Raw genomic sequence first — 25598 nt, 5'->3', positions numbered from 1 at the left:
ACGGACATGTGGTTAGGTTAGGTTAGGTTAGGTTTACTCAAGTTTTTAATACTCTTCAAGTTTTTAATACTCTTCAAGTTTTTAATAATATTCAAGTTTTTAATAATCTTCAAGTTTTTAATAATATTCAAGTTTTTAATAATTTTTAAGTTTTTAATACTCTTCAAGTTTTTAATAATATTCAAGTTTTTAATAATTTTTAAGTTTTTAATACTCTTCAAGTTTTTAATAATATTCAAGTTTTTTATTATCTTCAAGTTTTTAATACTCTTCAAGTTTTTAAGATTCTTCAAGTTTTTAATAATATTCAAGTTTTTTATTATCTTCAAGTTTTTAATACTCTTCAAGTTTTTAAGATTCTTCAAGTTTTTAATACTCTTCAAGTTTTTAATACTCTTCAAGTTTTTAATAATTTTTAAGTTTTTAATACTCTTCAAGTTTTTAATACTCTTCAAGTTTTTAATAATCTTCAAGTTTTTAATACTCTTAAAGTTTTTAATACTCTTCAACTTTATAATAATCTACAAGTTTTTAATACTCTTCAAGTTTTTACTACTTCAGCCTGAAGTTAAGGTGCAATTATAATTAGAATATTCAGTAATGATTTGAAGGTGCATTTCAATTTTCTTGTCTTACTATTATATGGACAGTTACTTTCGACTGCATCAAAAATAAATAGCAGGGGTTCAGACATTCCAGCTAGTTAATTAATTACGCTTCTAGTTAGTTATCCAGGTCGCACTAATGAATCTTCGATCAATACCGATTGAAAGTAACCATCGCACAGGGTGTCCAATCATAAAATTTCTTTCCAGCGAACTGGACTTAGAAAAATAAAGGAAGAAACCCGACAATTTCGCGGTCGATCGAAATGCAAAATAGTTCCTCGGAACGTATGAATCGTCTCGATCCGCATGGTCGAACGAGTTTTCCTAGCTATTAGAGTTGCACGGTCTGTAAAACAGCGCTGATAGCGATTTGTTTATGGAGCAGTCGTTTCGCAAAGCCAGCGTTGCGACACGGCAATCCTCGTAATTCCGCTGTTCATAAAAAGTTGGAATTTACATGTTGCCTTTTTTGCTTGACCCTTTGGTAATGATTACTTGTCAGGAGCCCTTGGATAGGTTGAAGTATTGTAACGTTGTTATATTTTTACTATTGTTTGAAAATATATATGAAGTTGCAGACTACATGTATACTACATATGAGGTTGCAGAAGTGCAACATATGTGAAATATACAATGTCTGAACTGTATGATATATTTACTAATAAAATATATAATGAGGTCTCATTTTATTTTTACAAAAATGATGCATTTAATGGTTGACACTAAACATACCTACATATAATGTACACTTAATTTAATGTTGGACATGTTGCAAAATAAATGAAGAGGCCACACATGAAATCATATATGCATTAATTCTCTGGCTTGATGAAAATCAATGTAGACTTCAACAAATCTTAACAAATAGTATAACTTGTAGTTGTGATGCATTCGAGAAGTATCACCAAACTCACCATCGTACAGTGTACACTTAATTTAATGTTGCACATGTTGGAAAATAAATGAACAAGCCACACATGAAATCACACATGCATTAATTCTCTGCCTTGATGAAAATCAATGTAGACTTCAACAAATCTTAACAAATCGCATAACTTGCAATTATAAACTTGTAGAGTGATTTGATCAGATGTGACCTTCCTACAATATACAGGCTTTGATGGAACCTCGAAGCGTCCTACGAAAGCCGACCCTTCCGTGAAGAACTCCGAAGACAAACCGATGAGCAGTCGACTCACGAGGGAAAGATAAGCGAATTAATGTAGGTACCGAGAAACGAAAGGAAACGAAATCCGCCGATGGGATCTCGCGAATTCATCGAGCATCCGAAGCTCAATGGAATCATTCATGCGAGGACACGTTCCATACGCCGGCCCTCGAGATGCAGGCTAAAAAACGAGTCCTCGGACTCGGTCCACCTTATCAACGATTCGAGGAAGTTTTTATCTCGGCCCGATGCCAGGCCCCGAGTCAAGGTTCCGACGATTTGAAAATGGAGAAAGTAACGCTGGCGCGAAACGCCGGATGGCATCTTCGTGCGACGTCTGAAGGAGCAACGTCTCTGTCGCGAACACTTGGAAGGCAATTTCTGTTATCAATGTAATATTCTGCAGCGAGAGGCCCCGGAAATGGCTCGTTGACTCTCGCCGCGCCGCTCATTGCTACATCCGGCACGATGCTTGCCGGTACACAATATAACTTGATACACTCGAAAGTGGAACAAAAGAGTTCCATCGAACGTGTCTGGCTTAGGTACGTCCGCAACTGCCCCGATAATTGCCCCTCTACTCTTATCCGATTTCGTCCACTTTCTTTAGCCTTGTCGACCTTTTTGGAAATTTTATTTGGAGTCTGCAGGTATCTCCTGTCGTTTTTGCACGTCTTGTAAGCAATAGTTGTACTTGAAAGGTTATTTACTCCGATTCGACGTGTTTTATTTTACATAACTCCGAGCTGGCAAAAGTTGAAGTTTACGGTCGATGGCTCGGAGCAATTATTTTCAATTTGGGAAGAACGTGGGCGAAGTTCGATTCAAATCTAGCCGTGATTGCTTCCGCGGGGCCCGTTGTTTTCTGACCGAACGGACAGCTCGGATATTGGCCGATCATTCTTGCCTCGCTTTCCATTTACCGGTCGTTTATCTTGCCGCCACGCCCTGCGTTTAAACACCGTCTGATATATCTTCGCAACGAATTCGTTCAAACTTTCTATCTCTTAAATTCTGCCAAGATAGCAGCTTATTTTTACGTTTCGTAACATCGTGTCGGTACAAGCGTGATCGAGTATCAACCCGCGAGTTCGCGTGTCTCTGGAAAAATAAAACGAAAACTGGAGCGACTGTAACGCGTCCGATCGAGACGCAATCGTATCCGCGTAACAAAATATCCTCGAGGTTGGAAAGAAAATCTTGCGGTCGATGCGTAAGTCTGGCCTTATTGTGTGTATCGGGTGTCTAAAAGTTCGACCACCTCCTTCTCGAAACTAGCCTTCGATCTCGTGTCCTTTTATCTTCTTAGCCCTTCTCTCGTCTTCTCGAGAGATGCTCTTGAACGGAAGCTGGACAATGCGGAGGCAACTTCCGTTCAAGAGAATGGCTTCTCGAAAGTTTCGACTTTGCGTCTCTTCGCTCTTTTCGACTTTCGAGTGGCTTGATTTCTTTGTCCACGTTGCGGAGTTACTTGGTCCACGTTTATCAGGGACGTTTTGGTGTGTTTTTTGGTTTTGTAGGGTGGGACTGTAATAGTTTCATATGGGTTCATATGTGTGTGCAACTTTTGCAATATTTCGGGGTGAGTTTTGTGGCTAGGTATAGTTAGGTGGCTGCAGGTTGTGTGCATTATTATTTAACCCCTTTTAATATCGTGAGGCATACGTGACGCACTCTTGACGCACCCCTGAGGCACCCTTAAATCATACATGACGCACCTATGACGCACGCCTACTCTTGCTTGACGCACCCCTGACACACCCTTACTTATGCCCGACGCACCTATGACGCACCCTCACTATGCTTGACGCACCCATGACGCAACAGTAACTCCTTTATGACGCACCCATAACTCATCTATGACGCACCCATGACGCACGTCTATTCAAGCTTGACGCACCCATGACGCACCACTACTCATAACTGACGCACCAATGACGCACTGCTACTCATCTGACGCACCCATGACGCATCGCTACTCATATCTGACGCACCCACAACGCACCGCTACTAATAGCTGACGCACCAATGACGCACCGCTACTCATATCTGACGCACCCATGACGCATCGCTACTCATCTGACGCACCCATGACGCACCGCTACTCATCTGACGCACCCATGACGCATCGCTACTCTTATCTGACGCACCCACGACGCACCGCTACTAATAGCTGACGCACCAATGACGCACCGCTACTCATATCTGACGCACCCATGACGCATCGCTACTCATCTGACGCACCCATGACGCACCGCTACTCATCTGACGCACCCATGACGCATCGCTACTCTTATCTGACGCACCCACGACGCACCGCTACTAATAGCTGACGCACCAATGACGCACCGCTACTCATATCTGACGCACCCATGACGCACCACTACTCATAGCTGACACAGCCTTGACGCATCCATGACGTACCAGTAAGTCTTCTGTGACGCACTCACGATGCACCTACGACGCATCCCTACCCATACCTGACGCATCCATGACGCACCGCTACTTATAGATGACGCAGCCTTGACGCACCCACGACGCATCAGTAATTCCTCTGTGACGCACTCATGACGCACCCATGACTTCTAATCAAGCTTGACGCACCCATGACGCATCCCTACCCATACTTGACGCACCCATGACGCACCGCTACTCATAGCTGACGCAACCTTGACGCACCTCTAACTTTTCCGTGACGCATCCCTACTCACGACTAACGCAACCTTGACCAAAAGTGATCTACCGAGTTCAACGATAAGTAAAATTGCAAACCTTGAATAACCTAATTGCTAACCTTGAAGGCTCGAACCGCGGTAAATTTGAACTGAGAACATAAGGGATGAATCAACAAAATACTAAATTTGAAGCGTACCATGAACATTCACATAACAATTTGCAGTACGAGTGAATCTGTAGCGCAGGAAGAAAAGAGTTAGGAGCATACAAAGCGGTATTTGGGCAGGTAATTGAAATTGGCGGTATCGACAATCGAAGGGCTAATAGAAGCAGCTTCCGTCCTTGACCCTAGACACCGACGGTAGCCCGTTCGCCGGACACTGAACGCTCGCAACAGCGTGCTCGTCGGCGCGTATAAATTAAACTGGACGCCGGTAACCGGCGTCGAACCGCGATCGTACAGCCGCGTTGCATTGTGCGAGCAGCCGGACGAGAGAATTATGCGCACCTTGCCAGGAATTAACCGCGGGCACCGGAGGGCTTCTGCCCCTTCGCCATGTGTATCCACGCAGTCGTGTATTTACGTATGCACCGGGAACCGCATATAGGATTCCGTGCCTTGGTTAACTCGTAATACCCGGACGCTGTCACTCCTAAATGGACGATGAACGACTTTTTCATTCACGGACTTTTTTATTTAGTGTTACAGTTTTAATCTTATGTTTATGGGATTTTGTGGGTGTGGGATTTTAGGGGTGTGAGATTTTGTGGATGTGGGATTTTATGGGTGTAAGATTTTAGGGTTGTAAGATTTTATGGATGTGAGATTTTAGGGGTGTGAGATTTTGTGGATGTGAGATTTTAGGGGTGTAAGATTTTATGGATGTGAGATTTTGTGGATGTGAGATTTTATGGATGTGAGATTTTGTGGATGTAAGATTTTATCGATGTAAGATTTTGTCTCCTTCTGTTGGATGAGGATGTTGAGGGATGCGTTTCTTAATTTGATGGAATAAGCAGAACCAGGATCAAAATTCTTTACACAGAGTCCTTCCACCGATGGGAAGTCCCTCCCTTCAGTGGTGGCTAGTTACGATTGTACTGAGGTTAAGGGTATTCTTAAAATTCCTTATACATAGTCAAGTGTGGTTCCCTTCATTGATGGAGCCATCAGAGGGACTCTTCCTTTGGTGGTAGCCAGTGAGGGGTGTCTAGTAGTTGCATATACCGTACTGGTCCCAAGTCTGTCTCGATGTACTTTTCTTGTATAAAATAGAAATGTAGTCCCGTAACGCGAATAGGAGCTTTTTACAAGAACGTTTCAACCTTTCAAAACAATGTTTCCAAACGAGACCACATGCTCAAACTGTCGCTAATAACACACCAACTTATTAAATAACACGAAGCAACATAGCAAGTTTATCAAAGCGCCTCGATCAATAACCTTCCACAAGCGTACGACCCCATTAACCACACGCGAAGGTGCGCAATCAAAAAAGTACTCAAGGTTCCTCAGGAATATTCAGAGGATCTTTTTGGATATTTTTTCCGCCGATCGAATCGATTCACGAGGTGCAACAGCCTGGGTTATGGGATTCGGGATACTCGGGCCCCAGTTTAATAATCAATAATTTCCCCCGGTAAGGCCCCGGGGCTGCACGTGCACGGACCGTGCCGCGATCGTGCCGCGTCCCCGCGTTAGTTATGTCCCTCGCTTACGTGTTGATCGCCTAGCGCTTCGACCAATACTTTTACCGCGCCGATCACTCTCCCTTCGAAAACTCTGCTCGGTGCTTATCGTGATCGTTTTATTTGACAAACAACGCCCGAGGTGTGCACACACTTCCTCCATGGGCTCATTTTCGGAATTTTACGGGTTCTTTTCGTATCAGTATGTGTTATCGCAGATTTTTTTCAGAAACATTTGCAATTTTTATTTATTCTTGAACTTCAGTTTTTAGATTAAATTAGACAGGTAGGTTCTTGAAGTTCATTCTTTAGATGAAAAATTATACGGGTAGGTTCTTGAACTCCTTTTGTTAGATTAAATTATACAGGTAGGTTCAAGTTGCAGATTGATGTAATTTCAAGTTGCATTTCTATAAAAAAATGCAAAAATCTCTTTACCTATTTAATACTTGATTTACGGGTGATGGCTGATTTATTTTTAAAATGAAACTGAGGTAGAAAATTAATAAATCAGGGATGAATGTATAACTCATCTTGACATGTTCACAAAAATTTCTCGATAGATTTTCCAATTTAAAATAAGAAATCCAAGTCTGGTTAACAAATGAGGTCTGTCGGAATGATAAATCAGCGACAGGATGTCAACACACGGAAAGTTAGTGTTTCGAAGTCACGGTCGACTTGGCACAAGGAAATCGACGACAGCATCTCGTCCGGTTTTGTCGATAAAGCGACGCTTCCGGTCCCGCCGCACCTGTTCGCTGACTAATCGACCGTCTGCAAGATGTTGCATCCCTTTCTAATTGTCCCCAGATTCCTGCGGATTTCTAAACCGAAGGTCGTTTTAGAAACTCGTGAAATTTTACGAGAAATTCGAAACGCGGGAAATTGAAAGCAGTTTGAAAGAGAATAGAGCGTCGGTAGCCGGCGATAATGGAGGCAGATTATTCGAGACGGCTCGTTACCTTTACAAATCGAACCGGTGGATGCGCAACAGGTGAAATTACACGCAGAGAAAAATAATTTTAAGAAAAAAAATACACCGACTTCGAAATGCACTAAAAAGTATAAAATAATTTCTATTTCATTCAATCATACAATTACGTCACAGATATGAATGAAACCTATTTACGCGTTAGGTAGTGTATTAAATACATTTCAACCTTTTCGGAGGCGGCGCAAAATTAAAAATACCTCAGTAAACGTTGTTGCCAATAATCAGTTGATTGTGGTATGGCGTATTGGAAATTAATAAATCCTGAGAAAGAATATGATTCATTATAGATATATCTGGGACTATACGTAAATGTAACGACTGCATCTTCATTTCGTAACGTTTCTGATATAAATGAAATTGAATCGACTTCTTTCGCGTGTGGAAGCCATGGATCTAAGAACCTATAAACGGAGCCCACGACGCGGGAATTACCAAATTTGCGGCAGATCGGCTCTATCTTTATAGAGTATGCGGCGATCGAGTCTTTCCGTCGCATACTCTATGAATCTAGATAGACCATAGTGTGAAGTTGGTTTTTTAATAAGTGCGTGAGTTGGTATGAGTGAGTAAGTTGGTAGGAGTGAGTAGGTTGGTATGAGTGAGGAGTTTGGGATGCGTGAGAAGATTGGTAGGACTGAAACAGAAGAAAGGGGAAGTAATAAAAAATGAGAGTGGAGTGAGAGCGTGGGAATAATGGAAAAATGGTTTTATGTATTTTTACAATGAATTAAAATAGTTTAGTTCAAAGAAAGATAAATGTTAATTTCAAGATCACCAATTCCCACACATAGTTTGTATACGCACTAACACCTATTTCGCGGCGTGCTGTCGAGTTATATATATAGAAAAGAAATAGCTGTACAAGCTTTGCCTATGTTCGGCAGTCCAAAGGTTGTCATGTTCAAGAAAATCTTTTAATTTTGCGCCGCCTCCGAAAAGGTTGAAATGTATTTAATACACTACCTAACGCGTAAATAGGTTTCATTCATATCTGTGACGTAATTGTATGATTGAATGAAATAGAAATTATTTTATACTTTTTAGTGCATTTCGAAGTCGGTGTATTTTTTTTCTTAAAATTATTTTATTTCACGCTTTTTAGTGGAATGGGGAGAATTATATAGGATACTTTGAGGCAATTCTTCTAGGCTTTTTTTTTGTCCGCGAAAATGCCATGAACATAATTAAGTAAAAGACAACATGGATATTCGATATGCTTTTTATTTATTTATTAAAAAATTGATATAAACAGTTGGGGCCGTCTATCACCCCGCGGCCGACTCCCCCCCACCCTCCTCCGCCTCGCCTTCTGCCGCGCCGTCTGCCGCGATACGGCTTCCGTCTCGTGCCTGCGGCTGTTCCTCTCACTGCAATGTAAAATTTGAACTGTTACATTTTTGGAAAATAATTCTTTATTATGTACGACACGGATTGGTTAACACTAGAACTACCAGCGTTCAATGTACATGACTTTTAAATCGGAAATAAGATAATAAAACAAAAGATGAAATATAAACATACCGTTGCACATACCGTAGTTCTTTATCTCAAAACTAGGATCAACGTATATTCGAAGAAGACACAATTTTACAAGTTTTATAATTTAAAAATAAGACACTTTAAACAATTAATTTTGACCCCTTCGGTAGTTGTAGTGTTAGTCATTTGTGTGATAGAATCTGTGATGCTTACCCCGCGACGGCTTAGCACCTTCCTCCTGTTGCTGATGCTGCTGCTCTTGCAGCGCTTGTTGTTGTTGCTGTTGCTGTTGCTGTTGCTGCTGCTGCTGCTGCTGCTGCTGCTGCTGCAGCGATTGTTGAGCCCGCATTTCCTCGCCCATATGCTGCATCTGTTGCTGCAGCTGCTGCTGCTGCAGCTGCAGTTGCTGCAGTGCATTCATAAGAGCTTGTTCTGAAAGAGTGAAAAACTATCTTAAAAAATAGTATAAACACGAAAAAAATACATACTTCATTATGTTGTTTATAAAAAACACTATCACTTTGTCCTCTTTCATTTTTTTCTATTACCAGTCATTTACGAGAAAAACGCTGGCAAGTAAATCGCTGAATCATGCATTATATTAATTTTCTATTGAAATTTTAATTATACTTACGAGTATTTTCATTCGCAGCCATATTTCTGCAAAAAAAATTGTATTATTTAAAAAATAATCTATTTGCATTTGTGAATAAAGTTCCGAAAAGCACTCATCCCCTATTTTTATTTAAAAATGAAAAATAGTACTTACCTGTCAACAGTATGGTGGTTGAACTGAAACTGAATAAAACATCTGCGGTATGTGACTTCCAAAGGAAGAGAATTGGTGGGGCAAATTCCAGGATTCCATGCTTTGTTCATATGTTTCATTGCAAGGTCATTTAGATTGTAAATATAGAATACACAACAACAGTGCAATACGCTTTGGGACAAGCCGTCCACTCTTCATCAGCTCCTACATTGTTTCAAGTTTGCCGCCCGCTTCGAACGTAAAGAAGGACAGCGCGTGAAAAAGAAGACACAGCATAAACAAATCGGTATATGTTGGCGAAACAATACCAATGCAATGCAGTATTCTCTCTGTAAATGTTAAAATTGTATCCCCACTACTGGGGGGATTCCCCACGAAATCAGTCAAGAATTAAAACACGATCGGTCGCCGAAACGACGAGAATCGAATATCGGTGAGACACATACTAATGCAAGCAAAGGAAAAGATTGTAACTTTCTTATTTCTTACTATTTTCATGAAACTATTACCGTTGTATTTGTCTAGATTTCCTGATTAAAATGACACCAAACATGATATAATTACGTTAACAATTGTGTGTGTAACGAGTGATTAAAGTTTTTAACGTAAAAGAGGACGGCGAATGGAAAAGAAAGAGAAGCAGAAGATTGACGCGTTCGGCAAACATGAAACACTCGTGCGTCTTCTGCCTTTTAAATTCAAAAATCAAAATTCTTTATTTTTGGAGTTTCATCAATGAAGCTTTGATTATCGTATTCGTCTCGTTTTTCTGATTAAAATGGTACCAAACACGGTATAATTAAAATCATAATTACTTGTATAGCAAGCCTTTAGAAGGAATTCGCACCTCTACCGTAAATGTTACATCCCAAACTTTTATGGCTTGTTACATAAGTAATTACGATCGTAATCGTATCGTGTTTGGAGTCATTTTAATCAGAAAAACGAGACAAATACAATGGTAAAAGTTTCATTGACGAAAAACCAAAAATAAAGAATTTTAATTTTTAAATTTAAAAGACAGAACACGCACGAGTCTTTCATATTTGCCGAACGCTCGAAACTCTATCCCTCTTTGTCTTTTGTATGGCTGTCTCTTTCTACGTTCAGCATCTCTTCCAACGTTTAGGAAAGGCAAACAGCAGTCAGTTGTATCGAGTATCGTGCCACGCTTTCTTGAGCTCAGCGCGATACAGGCAAAATTGAAGACTGCGTAATAGGTATTCGAAGTACAGCTTTTCCTTTTTTTCTATTTTTTATTTTTTTTTTTTTATTTTAAGAAACTAGAGTAAGATATAAAAATTGATTCTGCTTTGAGCGAATCAAAAAAAAGGGTCCAATTCTGCTTTGAGCGAATCAAAAAAAGAGTCCTATTCTGCTTTGAGCGAATCAAAAAAAGGGTCGTATTCTGCTTTGAGCGAATCAAAAAAAGAGTCCTATTCTGCTTTGAGCGAATCAAAAAAAGGGTCCTATTCTGCTTTGAGCGAATCAAAAAAAGGGTCCAATTCTGCTTTGAGCGAATCAAAAAAAGGGTCGTATTCTGCTTTGAGCGAATCAAAAAAAGAGTCCTATTCTGCTTTGAGCGAATCAAAAAAAGGGTCCTATTCTGCTTTGAGCGAATCAAAAAAAGGGTCCAATTCTGCTTTGAGCGAATCAAAAAAAGGGTCGTATTCTGCTTTGAGCGAATCAAAAAAAGAGTCCTATTCTGCTTTGAGCGAATCAAAAAAAGGGTCCTATTCTGCTTTGAGCGAATCAAAAAAAGGGTCCAATTCTGCTTTGAGCGAATCAAAAAAAGGGTCGTATTCTGCTTTGAGCGAATCAAAAAAAGAGTCCTATTCTGCTTTGAGCGAATCAAAAAAAGAGTCCTATTCTGCTTTGAGCGAATCAAAAAAAGGGTCCTATTCTGCTTTGAGCGAATCAAAAACAAGTGAGCCAATTGTGGTTTGAAGTAATCACTTTTTTAGAAGTCTCATATATACAACTATGGGCAGACCGACAAAAGATGCATCCCGAAGGAAAAAGAATCGAGCGAAAGAATCGCACGAAGTTAAACAATTACGTCTGTCAAGGAATCGTGAAATAAATGCACAGGCACGGCGTCAAGAAACTATTAATGAACGCCGTTCGAGATTATCCGCAATGCGGAAATACGCACGTTCGAAAGTGTCACGCGAAACAACAGGTGAAAAAAAAAGGCGGCTAAGTAGAATTTCTAACCGTTTAAAGAACGAATCGGCCGTGGAACGATCACGTCGGATCGGATTAATGCGCCGGCGATTAGCAAACGAATCGGCCGAGGAACGATCACGTCGGATCGGATTAATCCGCCGGCGATTAGCAAACGAATCGGCCGAGGAACGATCACGTCGGATCGGATTAATGCGCCGGCGATTAGCAAACGAATCGGCCGAGGAACGATCACGTCGGATCGGATTAATGCGCCGGCGATTAGCAAACGAATCGGGCCAGGAACGATCACGTCGGATCGGATTAATCCACCGGCGATTAGAGAACGAATCGGCCGAGGAACGATCACGTCGGATCGGATTAATCCGCCGGCGATTAGCAAACGAATCGGGCCAGGAACGATCACGTCGGATCAGATTAATCCACCGGCGATTAGAGATCGAATCGGCCGAGGAACGATCACGTCGGATCGGAATAATACGCCGGCGATTAGCAAACGAATCGGGCCAGGAACGATCACGTCGGATCGGATTAATCCAACGGCGATTAGAGAACGAATCGGCCGAGGAACGATCACGTCGGATCGGATTAATCCGCCGGCGATTAGCAAACGAATCGGCCCAGGAACGATCACGTCGGATCGGATTAATCCACCGGCGATTAGAGAATGAATCGGCCCAGGAACGATCACGTCGGATCGGATTAATCCACCGGCGATTAGAGAACGAATCTACGAAACAACGTTCACAACGTCTAATGCTCGCAAGAAATCGTACGCGGGAAGTGGTACTAACAGAATGTACCGAATCAAGAAATACACGCTTAAATGATATGCGCGAACATGCTAGAAACCGAAGAAAAGAGCTTCTTCTTCAGGCAGACAGTTTTAAATCGGCTATTAATATTTTTGCTGATGTACCGTGTGCGGTGTGTTGCAAAACTTTATATCCGCAGCAACGTTACGCTTTGCACACGCAGCCTCTGTCTCATCTAATTCCTGCAAATCTGATAGAATTAGAGAAGATAACAACATGTTCTCGCTGCCTACATCATCTTAAAAAGCACAAAGTTCCATCGCAGGCATTGTGGAATAAAATGGAAGTAATGCAAGTACCTCAGGTGATATCAGATTTATCGGAAATCGAAAAACACATGTTGTGCAGAATAGTCCCGTTCCTTAAAATCATGAAAATTCAAAATCGCTTCAGTCAGAATTGGTGCAAAGGTCAGGTAGTCCTATTTGCCCGTGATGTATTCGAAGTTGCCGAACAACTTCCAGTTAGGTTAAACCAGACCGGTATAATGATTGTCGTAGAAAGCCTAGAAAATTTGGAACGACAGCGACAATTTGAAATAGACGTCGGTAAACTTCGAAGAGCTTTAGAATGGCTGCTACAAAATAATGCTTTGTACAAAGATGTGCGACCATGTTTTTCTAATATTATCAATAACATTTCGGAAATAGCTCATGTCACTGAAGAGCTTCCTATTGTAAGAAAAGAAATTGAAGTTGCACAAAGAATTACTGAATCAAGCAGTAAATTTGTGCATGTAGGCCATAATGTAGCTATTTTACGAGGCACGTGCCATCAAGCTAGCGATCGCTTCAGCATCGAATCTCGCGGTAAGCAATGCACAGGCATAGCTGCAGTTGCTTGTGTTGCGTTTAATTTGCTCGATCCTAGTACGTGGTGTACTAGTGATGTTGATTATGTACTTTTAGTAGGAGATAAATATTACCGTGATTGCATTGAAGCGCGAAATAACCCTGACCCCGGAGAAGTCAATGTAGACTACTTAGCTGTAACAGAATTATTGCCACACTTATCGTTTAATAATATCAGAGTCGGTATTGACATTGGCTATGAAATGGCTGTAAATGGTCATATTGACATTGATAACGGTGATGAAGGATTCCCAAATTTAAAGAACGGTTTAATTATGTTTTTCCAACAGTATACATACGGAATTCTTACCGCGAATTTTATATCAGTCGCTGTATCATGCAGCAACCAGTCGGAAAGTCCCTGCTATTGGTTGTTTGATTCCCACGCAAGAGGTCCGAAAGGATATAAAGCACCGTCACGGGGCCTTTCATGCTGTATGAAATTTACGAATATTGAAGATTTACACATGATCTTGCGTCGTAATTTATATGCTAAAGGAGGCAATAGCAATGTGCTAAATATCTACTCATTAACACCTCTAGCAATTGCACCCGAAATGAATAGATCCCCACAAGTCGAAAGGATACAACAATCACCTGCTGCGACTACTCATACAGAGTCCGGCGAGGCGCAAGTTGTTTTCGCAACAAGTATGTTACGTTCGATTGATGACGATATTCCCAATATCGATAATATCGTCTCTATCGGTAATAATAACAACACAGAAAATGACCCGATAAGATTGGCGAATATACATAGAAAAACTGCGCCTCCTTTGAACCTAGAGAGGGAAAGAAGAATGGAAGAACTGTGTTGGTTCTTTCTATTTCCAGATGGAAAAAATGGTTTCGGAGAGCACCGAGATATCTCAATAACACCACTGGATTACTTCCAAGCGCGTATTCTGAGCAATGACAAACGATTTCAACGAACAGATTATTTGTTCTTCGCATTATCTGTTGTTGAATATTATCGCGCAAAAGCTAGCGTTTCAGTATCATGTAGAATGCGCCAAGGAGAACATACTCCACAGCGATTAGTAGATAATATGCACCTCACGATGAGAAATATAAGAGGATCGGTATCATACTGGAAACGTTGCTGCTCGGAATTAATCGCCATGGTTCGAAGTCTTGGACCGCCCACATGGTTTGCTACCTTCTCTTGCAATGATCTAAACTGGCCAGATATGTTGAAAGCGTTACTCTTATCCGATGGTCGTCCCATTACCGAATTTGAAAACCTAACTTTTGCGGATCGACTAAAGTTGGTTCAGAAATATCCAGTAGTTATAGCAAGACAATTTACGGTACGAGTAAACGCGTTGATGCAGTATTTAAAAAACTCTCATTGCTTAGGTGGCGTTGTTATCGATTTTTGGTATAGAATTGAATTTCAGAATAGGGGAAGTCCACATTTACACATGCTGATTTGGTGTGAAAATGTACCCGATTTCCTTACCAACGAAGGCCGCAACGTTATTGAGAAAGTTGTATCTTGTTCATTGGAAGCAGAAAACCAAGATATGAGCGACATAGTACAAAGAGTCCAAATTCATAAACATTCTGATACATGTTACAAAGATCGTAATAATCGTTGTTGTCGTTTCGGATTTCCTAGACCGATAAGTGAAACAACGATGTGCTTGGGTCCAGATGACACACTTGCCAACAATGGACGTTTCTGTGTACTTAAGAGAACCGTAAATGAAGTTATGGTAAATAATTACAATCCAACTCTTTTAAAGCTTTGGGAAGCAAACATGGATATTCAACCATGCGGAAATGTTACAGCAGTTGCATATTATATTGCTAAGTACGCAAGTAAGTGCGAGCCGCAGGATACAGGAGACGTTATTAAAGAAGCCGTTTCCCGTGCGAAACGCCGCGGCGGTACCGTCTGGAATCAATTATTTTCGGTATCTATGGCAATTCTGTCCCAACGAATGGTCAGTGCTGCAGAATGTGCTTATCGATTATGCCATCTGCCTCTTAAAATGAGCTCGCGAAAAGCTGTATTTATAAACAGCTGTCGGCCTGAGCAGAGATACAGAATTTTGCGTTTCGAAGGATATGAAACATCATTTTTCAATAACATATTCGATCGTTACGCAAAGAGACCGGACAGTCTAGAGAATTTGAGCTTAGCTGAATTTGCTGTCCGATATGAAACAGTTTCAAGTGGAATGTGGACAGAAGAGGATGGAGACGCAGAACTTAGAAATGACGATGAAGAAACATCGAGGTCGAGGTTTATAAAATTGAAGGACAATACTCGAATGCGAATAAGAAATAAAGCAGCTGTACTTCGCCACCGATATTATACCTTGAACAGTGATAGAGAAGGATATTTCTATAACTTGATAGTGTGTCACATTCCATTTCGTGATGAAAGTACACTTATGTCCGAAAACGAATCTTCGGAACAATGTTTTCTTCGACGGCGACACGAATTGAAACCTATGTTGGGAAACGCAACCGTTGAACAATTTACTCACGCAGAACAAATTATTGAAGCAGCGCTGGCCCAGGCTGTAGCTTTGAACGTTGTACGCGAAGGGGAAACTAATAATGAACAGTTAAGAGAACCAGTCAGCATTCATGCCGACGAAACAGTATATTGCGATCAAGTTGATTTGTATGAGGATCAACAGCAAGAAACACTTGCAATGCCAGAAGACGTGTTCCTTAACAGTATTCGAAGTCTTAACGTTCAACAGAAAAGTTTATTGAAATCAGTTTCCTCAGTAATTGAGAAAGATATTAAAAAGAATGATGATGAAGATACGGAACAAATGTTACTTTTTATTACCGGAGGAGCTGGTAGTGGCAAGTCGTTTATTTTAAAATTACTTGTTGAACATATTAAACGCTGCTATAATCCCACAGTTGATATGATGATAAAACCATTGTTCATTGAAGTAGCTTCTTTGACTGGCGTCGCTGCCCGCCAAATATTCGGAAAAACTCTGCACTCCTTGTTCTCGTTGCCTATTGAAAAAGGTACTGCAATGACCTATCGGCGACTGACTGGACAAAGACTCGAACAAGAGAGACGAAAGTGGCGGTACATAAGGTGGTTGATTATTGACGAGATATCAATGGTATCTTACGAGAATTTGCGAATAATTCATTTAAGATTGCAAGAATTCAAAATGAATGATAAACTGTTTGGTGGCGTAAATGTACTTCTGTTTGGCGATATCATGCAGTTGCCCCCGGTAAAAGGACACTGGTGTTTTATACAGCCCCATTGGTGTAGCGCAGAAATTAATTTATGGCACCAATTTTCATTCTGCGAACTCACCATTAATATGCGACAAAGGGATGACGTCGAGTTTATCGACTTACTGAATAACCTACGGTTTGGGGAAGTGACAACCTTTCAACTACAAATACTATGCGAACGAAGAAGAGTTCCCTTAACCGGAGAGTTTGAGGATGGTGAAGCGGTAAGAATATTCCCAACCATAAAATTAGTCGATGAATATAATACAAAAATGACCGATAAATTAGCACAATCACATCGAATGTACATCATTGATGCAGTAGACGAGTCCCGTGAGGCAGCTACATATGGAAAAAGGCCACCAGAAAATGTTATTCCTACAAATGTTAATAACTGTGGCGGACTGTTACATACAATAACGTTAGCCGAGGGATCGCGAATCATGCTGCGGCGAAATATATCAATTTCTGATGGTTTGATAAACGGTGCAATGGGAATAGTTAAGAAATTTATATGGCCGGCACTTAGAAGAGACCAACTAGAAGAGGGAGAATTGCCGGATTCAGTTCTTATAAAATTTGACGACGAATCTGTTGGAAATAGGTTCAAAGATATTGATGGTTACATTCCAATATCTCCAGTTTCAGCAACGTTTCAGGCAACAAAAGGTTATGGGGACGTCGAGCGCAGAATGTTACCACTTATTTTAAGTTGGGCAGTAACGGTGCACAAATTACAAGGGACCACATTAAACAAAGCTGTAATTGATCTTGGCAAAAGGAATTTTGCAAAAGGTCAAATTTACGTTGCACTTAGTCGTGTTAAAAGTCTAGATGGTCTAGTTTTATCTGATTTAGCGCCAAACAAAATCCTAGTTAAACCTCATGACGAGCGAGCACTCGCAGAAATGGAAAGATTACGACGCTTGCTTTTGCAAACAAACACTGCAAATCAGCTTCCAGCGACTGACACGTAAAGAAACAAGCCAAGTATGTTTTTTTTCCTTCTCTTTTATTTGCGGCCAATTGATAAAGAAATTGACGAAGTCTACTTACAGGAACAACTTTGAAAAATCACGGTCGCCATATTTTTTGCAGGGTAAGAATAAATCTTTTGCAATATCAGTAGTTATTAACAATTAACGAGTCCCATAAATGTCTGTTACAAATGAGATCATCTTGGAAAGATCTTCGAGATTCGAAAAGTTTCATCGCGATCGGTGCATTTCTTACATAACAATACCAAAGAATAGGATTTTGCAATAACAATAGTTATTATACATGTATACTGATTTTCGGCCGACAAGACGTGTTTGTTGTCAACAAGAAGACGTGTTTGTTGTCGACAAGAAAATCGGCGACTGCATGTTGATTCATACACCACCAGAGGCACAGAGGCATACGTAGAATTCAATATACAGTATTCACTCCGTAAATGTTAAAAAGATCTCTACCGTAAATGTTAAAAAAAAAATATACTGATCGAATTAAGTAACATCCTCCTTTTTCGAAGTCGGTTAAAAATTGTATCCCCACTACTGGAGGGATCCTCCTCGAAATCAGTCGAGAATGAAACACGATCGGTCGCCGAAACGACGAGAATCGAATATCGGTGAGACACATACTAATGCAAGCAAAGGAAAAGATTGTAACTTTCTTATTTCTTACTATTTTCATGAAACTATTACCGTTGTATTTGTCTAGATTTCCTGATTAAAATGACACCAAACATGATATAATTACGTTAACATATGTGTGTGTAACGAGTGATTAAAGTTTTTAACGTAAAAGAGGACGGCGAATGGAAAAGAAAGAAAAGCAGAAGATTGACGCGTTCGGCAAATATGAAACACTCGTGCGTCTTCTGCCTTTTAAATTCAAAAATCAAAATTCTTTATTTTTGGAGTTTCATCAATGAAGCTTTGATTATCGTATTCGTCTCGTTTTTCTGATTAAAATGGTACCAAACACGGTATAATTAAAATCATAATTACTTGTATAGCAAGCCTTTAGAAGGAATTCGCACCTCTACCGTAAATGTTACATCCCAAACTTTTATGGCTTGTTACATAAGTAATTACGATCGTAATCGTATCGTGTTTGGTGTCATTTTAATCAGAAAAACGAGACAAATACGATGGTAAAAGTTTCATTGACGAAAAACCAAAAATAAAGAATTTTAATTTTTAAATTTAAGACAGAACACGCACGAGTCCTTCATGTTTGCCGAACGCTCGAAACTCTATCCCTCTTTGTCTTTTGCATGGCTGTCTCTTTCTACGTTCGGCACACCACAAAGAATGTAGGACCTCTACCGTAAATGTACAATCGAGACCGGCAAAAGTAACATTTACGGAGTGAATACTGTATTAGTAACAATAGTTTTTCGCTAATAACTCGGAAACTAAAGCTTCCCCTTAATTGCGGATAAGGAAAAAGTTGTTCAGAATCGTGCCCCTGATAACATATTAAAAGGACATTAAAATCGTCCAAAGTTGATTTCAAAACTTTTCAACAATTTTTCGCTAATATCTCGAAAACTAAAGCTTTCCGCGAAATTTTTATATGAACAAAATTGTTCAGAATCATGTCCGTGATAAGATATTAAAAGCGCACTAAAATCGAGAAAAGTTTATTTCAAAAGTTGCCGGTTTTTTTGCAATAACAACACTTTGCAATTGAAAAATGAAAAATTTTTTGATAATGGTACCAATGGGGAGTCAGAACCTACCAGATGCAAAAGGTTTCGTTCCGATCGGTGCATCCAGCTAGGCGTAATAGGCGGGCACACATAGAAAATAAAAATAATAAAAAAAAAAAAAAAAAAAAAAAAAAAATATACTGATCGAATTGAGTAACCTCCTCCTTTTTCGAAGTCGGTTAAAAATTGCCGATCGTCGATCTCCGTTCTTTTTCTTCGCTTTCGATGCCCGCCAGAAAATGTAACTTTGTGCGGGCAATCGTTGTTGCAATCTCGAACCCCTTATTCAGCGAAGCCTGACATTTTTTTCGTTCTTGAATTCCTATGGACGTACAAGAAATTCTAGCGATCTTTAAGGAATATTCAGACATAAATTTAACAAATTTCGAGGCACAGGAAATTAAAATATTTTCAGTATAAAATAACTAATTCTTTTCTTTCTATTTAACCCTTACTTGACTGTTCGCAAACAGCAGCTTTAAAACTTAGTTAAAAAGTTAAATGAATTCTTTTGAGGTTATTATTTCTCTACTAACAAATCCCACTATTTGTTCGTTTCACTGTGTTTATACATCACACGTGTCATATCATAGAATCACTCAAAAGATAGTTATTTCAAATTGTATTAAATAAAATGGTGACTGAGAGTCTCTAGAGGGTTAACAATTATTTATCTGATATACCGTGTACAAAAGTTTCGTAACTTCAGAATTTACGAAACAGCCAAGGTATCGAGCAGATCGAAACGCGTCGATTAACCCAGAAAGCGAATCGACCTCGCATAAATCATCCCAGTCTTAAAACGCTCGCTACCAGTAGAGTATGCTGATTAATCTTCCAGCGATAAACAAACGACGGATTGCGCAACGTAGAAATCGAAGTGGCGTTCGTGCGCTTGATTATAGATAGATCGTTGGTCCGGCAACAACGTGTCTGGCCCGTTTTAATTTTCTATCGACTCGTAATCTCGGCTAGTGGACGCACGAAGGCGATTGCTTTTACACGAAAGGGTCGTGATCCCGACTCGGATCACGATTTAATCCGCGATTCGTGATCGCCACGCCCGGATCGAGAACGTGCGGCACACGTCAGCCCTGACCTTTTCGGTACTCGTGTTACGAATCGATATAACGATTATTCGATATCGAGCCTGCGGAATTAAACGATCAGGCAATCTGGACGCGTCGCGAGCTCTTTCAGAAGGGGAGAGTACTTCAGAATCGGGAGTTTCAACAATTTCTCTACTGTTTGCAACTTTTTCGAAGCTAAGGAGAATTTCTATTTTTTTTCAAATTTGATGTACTCGAGTTTAGTCGGGTTTTGATGAAAGCAACCCCTGTAAAGTTTCGCAGTGACGGGGAAAAGTCGAGCAGTCAACGTTTCGATGGGAATCCGGTAGAGAACAATTCCCACAAAAGCTATCGAGAAAACAGTCAGCCCCTTTCGTTCACCCCTGTTCGCATGCTGCCGAGTCGCGTGTCGCTGCACGTGTGAGCGAGCCTTTCGGCTTTTTAAGGGCACTGCCACGCGTGGTTAACTGCCACGAGTTCCCACGATCGTGGATCCACCTTCTGGACACTCGGGAGGGAGGCGAAAGTACGCAAATAGGGGGTTGGCCAATCGGATTTTCACTACTTCCGGTTCTCTAGATCTTCGTACACGATAGGGTCGCTCCATGTGAGGGTTTGTTAGAATGAATACACTGTTTACAAACAGCAACTTGAAAATAACTGCGCGAAGTTAAAATTTTATTCAATGATCCTTAGAATATAATCAGAATTGAATGTGATTAAAATTCAGTGGAAATATGAGTGTGATTTATCAGATTCGAACTGCAATGTCATGAGTGACACAAGGGGTTGAACAGTTAAATGAATTCTATTGAGATTCCTCTGCTACTAATTTCCACTATCGTTCTGTTTATACATATGTAATTATAAAATCAGTTAAAAAATAGTTATTGTAAATAAATAGCTGAGAGTCGCAGAGGGAGAACGCAAGGGTTGAAAAGTTAAATGAATTCTATTAAGATTCCTCTACTACTATCTTCCACTATCGTTATGTTTATATATATGTAATTATAAAATCAGTTAAAAAATAGTTATTGTAAATAAATAGCAGAGTCGCATAGGGAGAACACAAGGGTTGAAAAGTTAAATGAATTCTATCGAGATTCCTCTACTACTAATTTCCACTATCATTATATTTATACATATGTAATTATAAAATCAGTTAAAAAATAGTTATTGTAAATAAATAGCAGAGTCGTAGAAGGAGAACACAAGGGTTGAAAAGTTAAATAAATTCTATCGAAATTCCTCTACTACTAATTTCCACTATCGTTATGTTTATACATATGTAATTATAAAATCAGTTAAAAAATAGTTATTGTAAATAAATAGAGTCGCAGAACATCTCTTCCAGTGTTCGTAGAAACGAAAAAGTTTGCAGCGAGTCGCTAGAAGTGTAAAATGGAAGCATTCTCGTCACGACAGACACCGCACTGTCCGGAATAATTGGCAGAAACGAAACAGCGGTTGCAGCTGGCAGCTGGTTTCTTTTCGCACCTCGAGCGTCGTCGAATCGCCATCGTTAAGAGTACGAAAAACGAAGGCAGACTTTCGGGTATTAAACGGCCAATTGCTTCGTGAAAGTTGGAACGAGATCGTTCTACGAGGAAAAAACTTGTCGATCCATACAGTGTTAATCGATTGATTGCCGTAAAACTTGTTCTCGCGTTCTTTCGTGTCGCGCTTTCACGAGTTGAGGATTCGCGCTACGTTGGATAATTCGTTTAATTAAAGAATCGCGTCGATTAACGTTCTTTCGAATAACCAAATTTATCTGAGAACCTGAAGAATTTCTGAGGAGTTGTACGGCTGCCCGCAACAATTTTTGCGAGGATCGTTTATTCACGCACGATCGAATTCCGCGGTCAAGCTTCTGCAAAGAATATCGAGCGAAAAACTGTAATTCGGTCAAGTTTGCGTCCGGTTTTCAGCCACGCGAGCCAGGCCGTTTTACACGGTAATTAACGGCCCTGGCACACCCACGACTCATTAAGCCTGACCAGCTTCGATGTCAATTTGCCGGCTCGTTGCTCGCGGAACACGTGCACTTGGATCTCTAGCTACATTCGATAAACTTGTTTCCACATTGCGAGCTAATATTTCGGATAAATTACCAGAGGATTTGCAAGGGTGAGTTTGAATTTAATTCAAGGATGAAGCATTTTCAGTTCAGTTAGCATTTTCTTTTCAGTTGTTAGCATTTTCAGATCAGTTTGAACATTCAGTGCTTCATTGTGTATTCATTGAATACACGAATACACATGTATTCATTGGACATTTTACATCTTACCGAGATCTTCCTCCAGTCATCCTTAGATCTTCCTCCAGTCGGCTTTATCGATCCTCTTCCATTAGCAGCAGAAACTATTCAGCTCCCCTCTCGAAGTGGGCAATCAAATTCGGTCCGATCGATCATTTACCATATCGAATGCAACTCGTTCGAAATTGTTATTAATGAACGAGAATGAAGACGGAGGATGGGGGTATAGATTCGGATTTAGAGATCGATTCATCATTGAATATCAGCGTATCGCCAAATTGCTCGGGCTAATGGTTTCCGATCGTCCGAGAAAGTTTAATCGATTCTCGGACGAGTCGGTCGCTCGCAGGGGGTGGCTCGTTCCTTTCGAGACGCGGTATTTAATTAAGCCTGGCGTTTCGGATTTTTACGAGTTGCCTTGCCGCGGATCAAAGGATCCGAAGTGTCGAAACTCGCAGCGTGCTGCCAAACCGGTTCACTTGCTTTCTTTTTTCTTTCATCGGCTTTAATTAAACGTCCTTAGATCTCCTTTCTTCTATGGAACGTTATTACACGCTGTAGTTATTTCGTTTCATTTGTGGGGCAGTAAATAATAATTTTAACTTTTACTAATTTTAACAGCCCTGACGCACCTATGACGCACCCCTTCTCTTGTCTGACGCACTCTTTATTTATGCCTGACACACCTCTGACGCACCATTGACGCACCCGTAACTCATCTATGACGCACACTTGATGCACCCATAACTCATTCATGACGCACCCCTACTCTTGCCTGACGCACCCTTTATTTATGCCTGACACACCTCTGACGCACTCGTAACTCATTTATGACGCACACCTGATGCACCCATAACTCATCCACGACGCACCTATGACGCACCCTTACTCTTGCCTGACGCACCCTTTATTTATGCCTAACACACCTCTGACGCACTCGTAACTCATCTATGACGCACACCTGATGCACCCATAACTCATCCACGACGCACCTATGACGCACCCTTACTCTTGCCCGACGCACCCTTACTCTTGCCCGACGCACCCTTACTCTTGCCTGACGCACCCTTACTCTTGCCTGACGCACCCTGACTCTTGCCTGACGCACCCACGACACATCCCTAACTCATCTATGACGCACTCGCGACACACCATTAATACATCTTTGACACACTTGTGACGCACCCTTAACACATCTTTGACGCACTCGTGATGCATTCACAACGCACTCTTACTCTTACCTGACGCATTCACGACGCACTCATCTGCGATGCACCCATGACGCACTCCTAACTTATCCACGACGCACATACGACGCACTCATCCTTCACATACCCTTAAGTTTAGAGTTCAATTAAAATTTCACGGTCCAAGATAGTATAAAATGAACGAAGTAAACAGAAACTGTAGTTTCCAAGTTAAAAGAAGGAAAGCATTACCCCTTCCTTGTTCGAGGCTTTCTAATATATATGCAGATTACGTACAAGGTGTTGAAATTTAACGCGAACGGTGGATGTAACGCTTTAATTCGACGCAACGGTCGATAAATATCGCAAACGAGATCCGCGGTTGTGGCCATGAAACAATTTTTCCCTCGGCGGTTCCGAAGTCGGCGAAAGTTCCCTTGGCAAATTTCAAATTAGTTTCGAGTCGGTCGGTATAAATGATTCATGCGTCCCGGTTCTCGCCTGGACTTAATACGTATGCAAATCGGTAGCGCTTCGAATTTCCACGGAAGAGAGCTTCCGAGCTCTCGGTTGTTCCACGTTTACCTGGCCGCCCGAATCCGGGGTTGAGGCTTATTCATAGTCCGGGAGGCACGCGTAAAGTGGAATGAACGAGGGGGATACGCGTCGGAATTTCGATGTATGAGCGGCTCGGGATACGCGATTAAATTTCGTTAGGGAACTGGGGACTTCGCGCAGAAAATTTCGATCTTCAAGCTTGTGATGATTTAGAGGAACGTATGGAAACTTTGGTCGAAAGCGTCTGTTCATATAATGTTAAGACACAAACAATTAAAAGTACTTTAAGTACTTAAAAGTACTGCAAGCACTTTATATTATATGATACTTGGCTACACATAACTGGACATAAACTACAAGTTGGGTATTCAAAATTTGAGTGAGATCATTGTGATTTCATCACAAATGATCAGATTTGTCATCTGACGTTGTGAGTCTGGGTGAAATAGTTCTCCCTGTGAGATGTCTTGCCTAATCACCAAAATCTGGTCGCAGGGATTCGCCGTAGAGTTAAATTGAATTCTCAGAACGTTATCAGCAACGCATCTGCAGAATACTCCTCCTATCGATGCAAATCGTTATTTAGCGAGTTCCGTATTGTCGCAAGGAGTATCGTTCCGGTTCACGCGGAAGATACGATCTGGTCTCGCGTATACGAAGGCGCATCATCGTTTCTGGCCGGCCAGCGAATGGCTAGTACGCCATTAAGCTGGAATTCAGGTGTATTAACGATGCCGGCAGGTACGTATCGAGCTATCCCGGCCACCCGGTAGCGCTAATGGCACGACGGAACCGTTCGTTAGAGAGATTTTATTTCGCCTATCTTGCCTATGTACAATCGTTTATGCGCTCTCTGTCAGCGGGGACTCCCTACGGCATCGCCATCCGGGAAAACGGCTGCCCGCGATTGCGTTTCGATGTCAGCCACTTTGCTCACGATAAGATACTGATTTTTCCCAGCGTACCGAATTCATTGCCCCTTTATCGATGGTTATTTTAATGGGTAGACAAGGTAATAGGGGGTAATTATCGGACGGTGTTCAACGTTCGCGGAAATGCAGGTGGTTTTTCAACGCTGTAGCTATTTGCGGAGGAAGGTTATTTAACGCTGGATGTATGAAAATGGTCGAATGGCATTTTCATAAGTTTCGAAATATAAGACACTTGCGTTATTGTAACAAGTCTGAGTCGTGGTGCATCTAGGACGCACTCGTGACGCATGCTTAACTCATTCATGACGCACTCACGACGCATCCCTACTCGCCGTTGACGTAACGCACCTGTGACGCACCCCTGACGCATTTAAGATGGACTTGACGCATTCGTGACGCACCCAGGGTAGACTTGACGCACCC

At 41.0% G+C, this 25598-nt stretch overlaps 3 protein-coding genes across 3 annotated transcripts in view; 2 read left to right on the top strand and 1 right to left on the bottom strand.

Annotated features, from left to right (window-relative positions):
* Window positions 1-25598, top strand: part of fng (Fringe glycosyltransferase) — a 72479-nt gene that overhangs the window by 18195 nt on the left and 28686 nt on the right. The gene's annotated exons all lie outside the window — the stretch shown is intronic.
* Window positions 7683-10379, bottom strand: LOC143265352 (uncharacterized). Its single transcript, XM_076536955.1, has 4 exons — window positions 9387-10379; window positions 9252-9277; window positions 8831-9049; window positions 7683-8505 (listed from the first exon to the last, which is right to left on the bottom strand). The coding sequence occupies exons 1-4, from the start codon at window positions 9503-9505 to the stop codon at window positions 8363-8365; spliced, it is 507 nt and encodes a 168-aa protein (XP_076393070.1). The 5' UTR covers window positions 9506-10379; the 3' UTR covers window positions 7683-8362.
* On the top strand, window positions 11257-19306 carry LOC143265350 (uncharacterized). Its single transcript, XM_076536931.1, has 2 exons — window positions 11257-17457; window positions 17526-19306. The coding sequence occupies exon 1, from the start codon at window positions 11370-11372 to the stop codon at window positions 17442-17444; it is 6075 nt and encodes a 2024-aa protein (XP_076393046.1). The 5' UTR covers window positions 11257-11369; the 3' UTR covers window positions 17445-17457; window positions 17526-19306.

This window comes from Megachile rotundata, chromosome 11 (assembly GCF_050947335.1).
Source record: "Megachile rotundata isolate GNS110a chromosome 11, iyMegRotu1, whole genome shotgun sequence".
NCBI classification, from domain to species: domain Eukaryota; kingdom Metazoa; phylum Arthropoda; class Insecta; order Hymenoptera; family Megachilidae; genus Megachile; species Megachile rotundata.
The sequence above is the reverse complement of the archived record's forward strand: the minus strand, read 5'-3'. Positions and strand labels throughout refer to the sequence as shown.

Bases quoted from the DNA above. Each gene is read 5' to 3' on its own strand.
- LOC143265352 (XM_076536955.1), bottom strand. From the start codon at position 9,505: ATGAAACATATGAACAAAGCATGGAATCCTGGAATTTGCCCCACCAAT. The intron at 9,278-9,386 runs GTAAGTACTATT...TTTTTTTTGCAG, and splicing joins AACCACCATACTGTTGACAG to AAATATGGCTGCGAATGAAA. The intron at 9,050-9,251 runs GTAAGTATAATT...TCACTCTTTCAG, and splicing joins GGCTGCGAATGAAAATACTC to AACAAGCTCTTATGAATGCA.
- LOC143265350 (XM_076536931.1), top strand. From the start codon at position 11,370: ATGGGCAGACCGACAAAAGATGCATCCCGAAGGAAAAAGAATCGAGCG.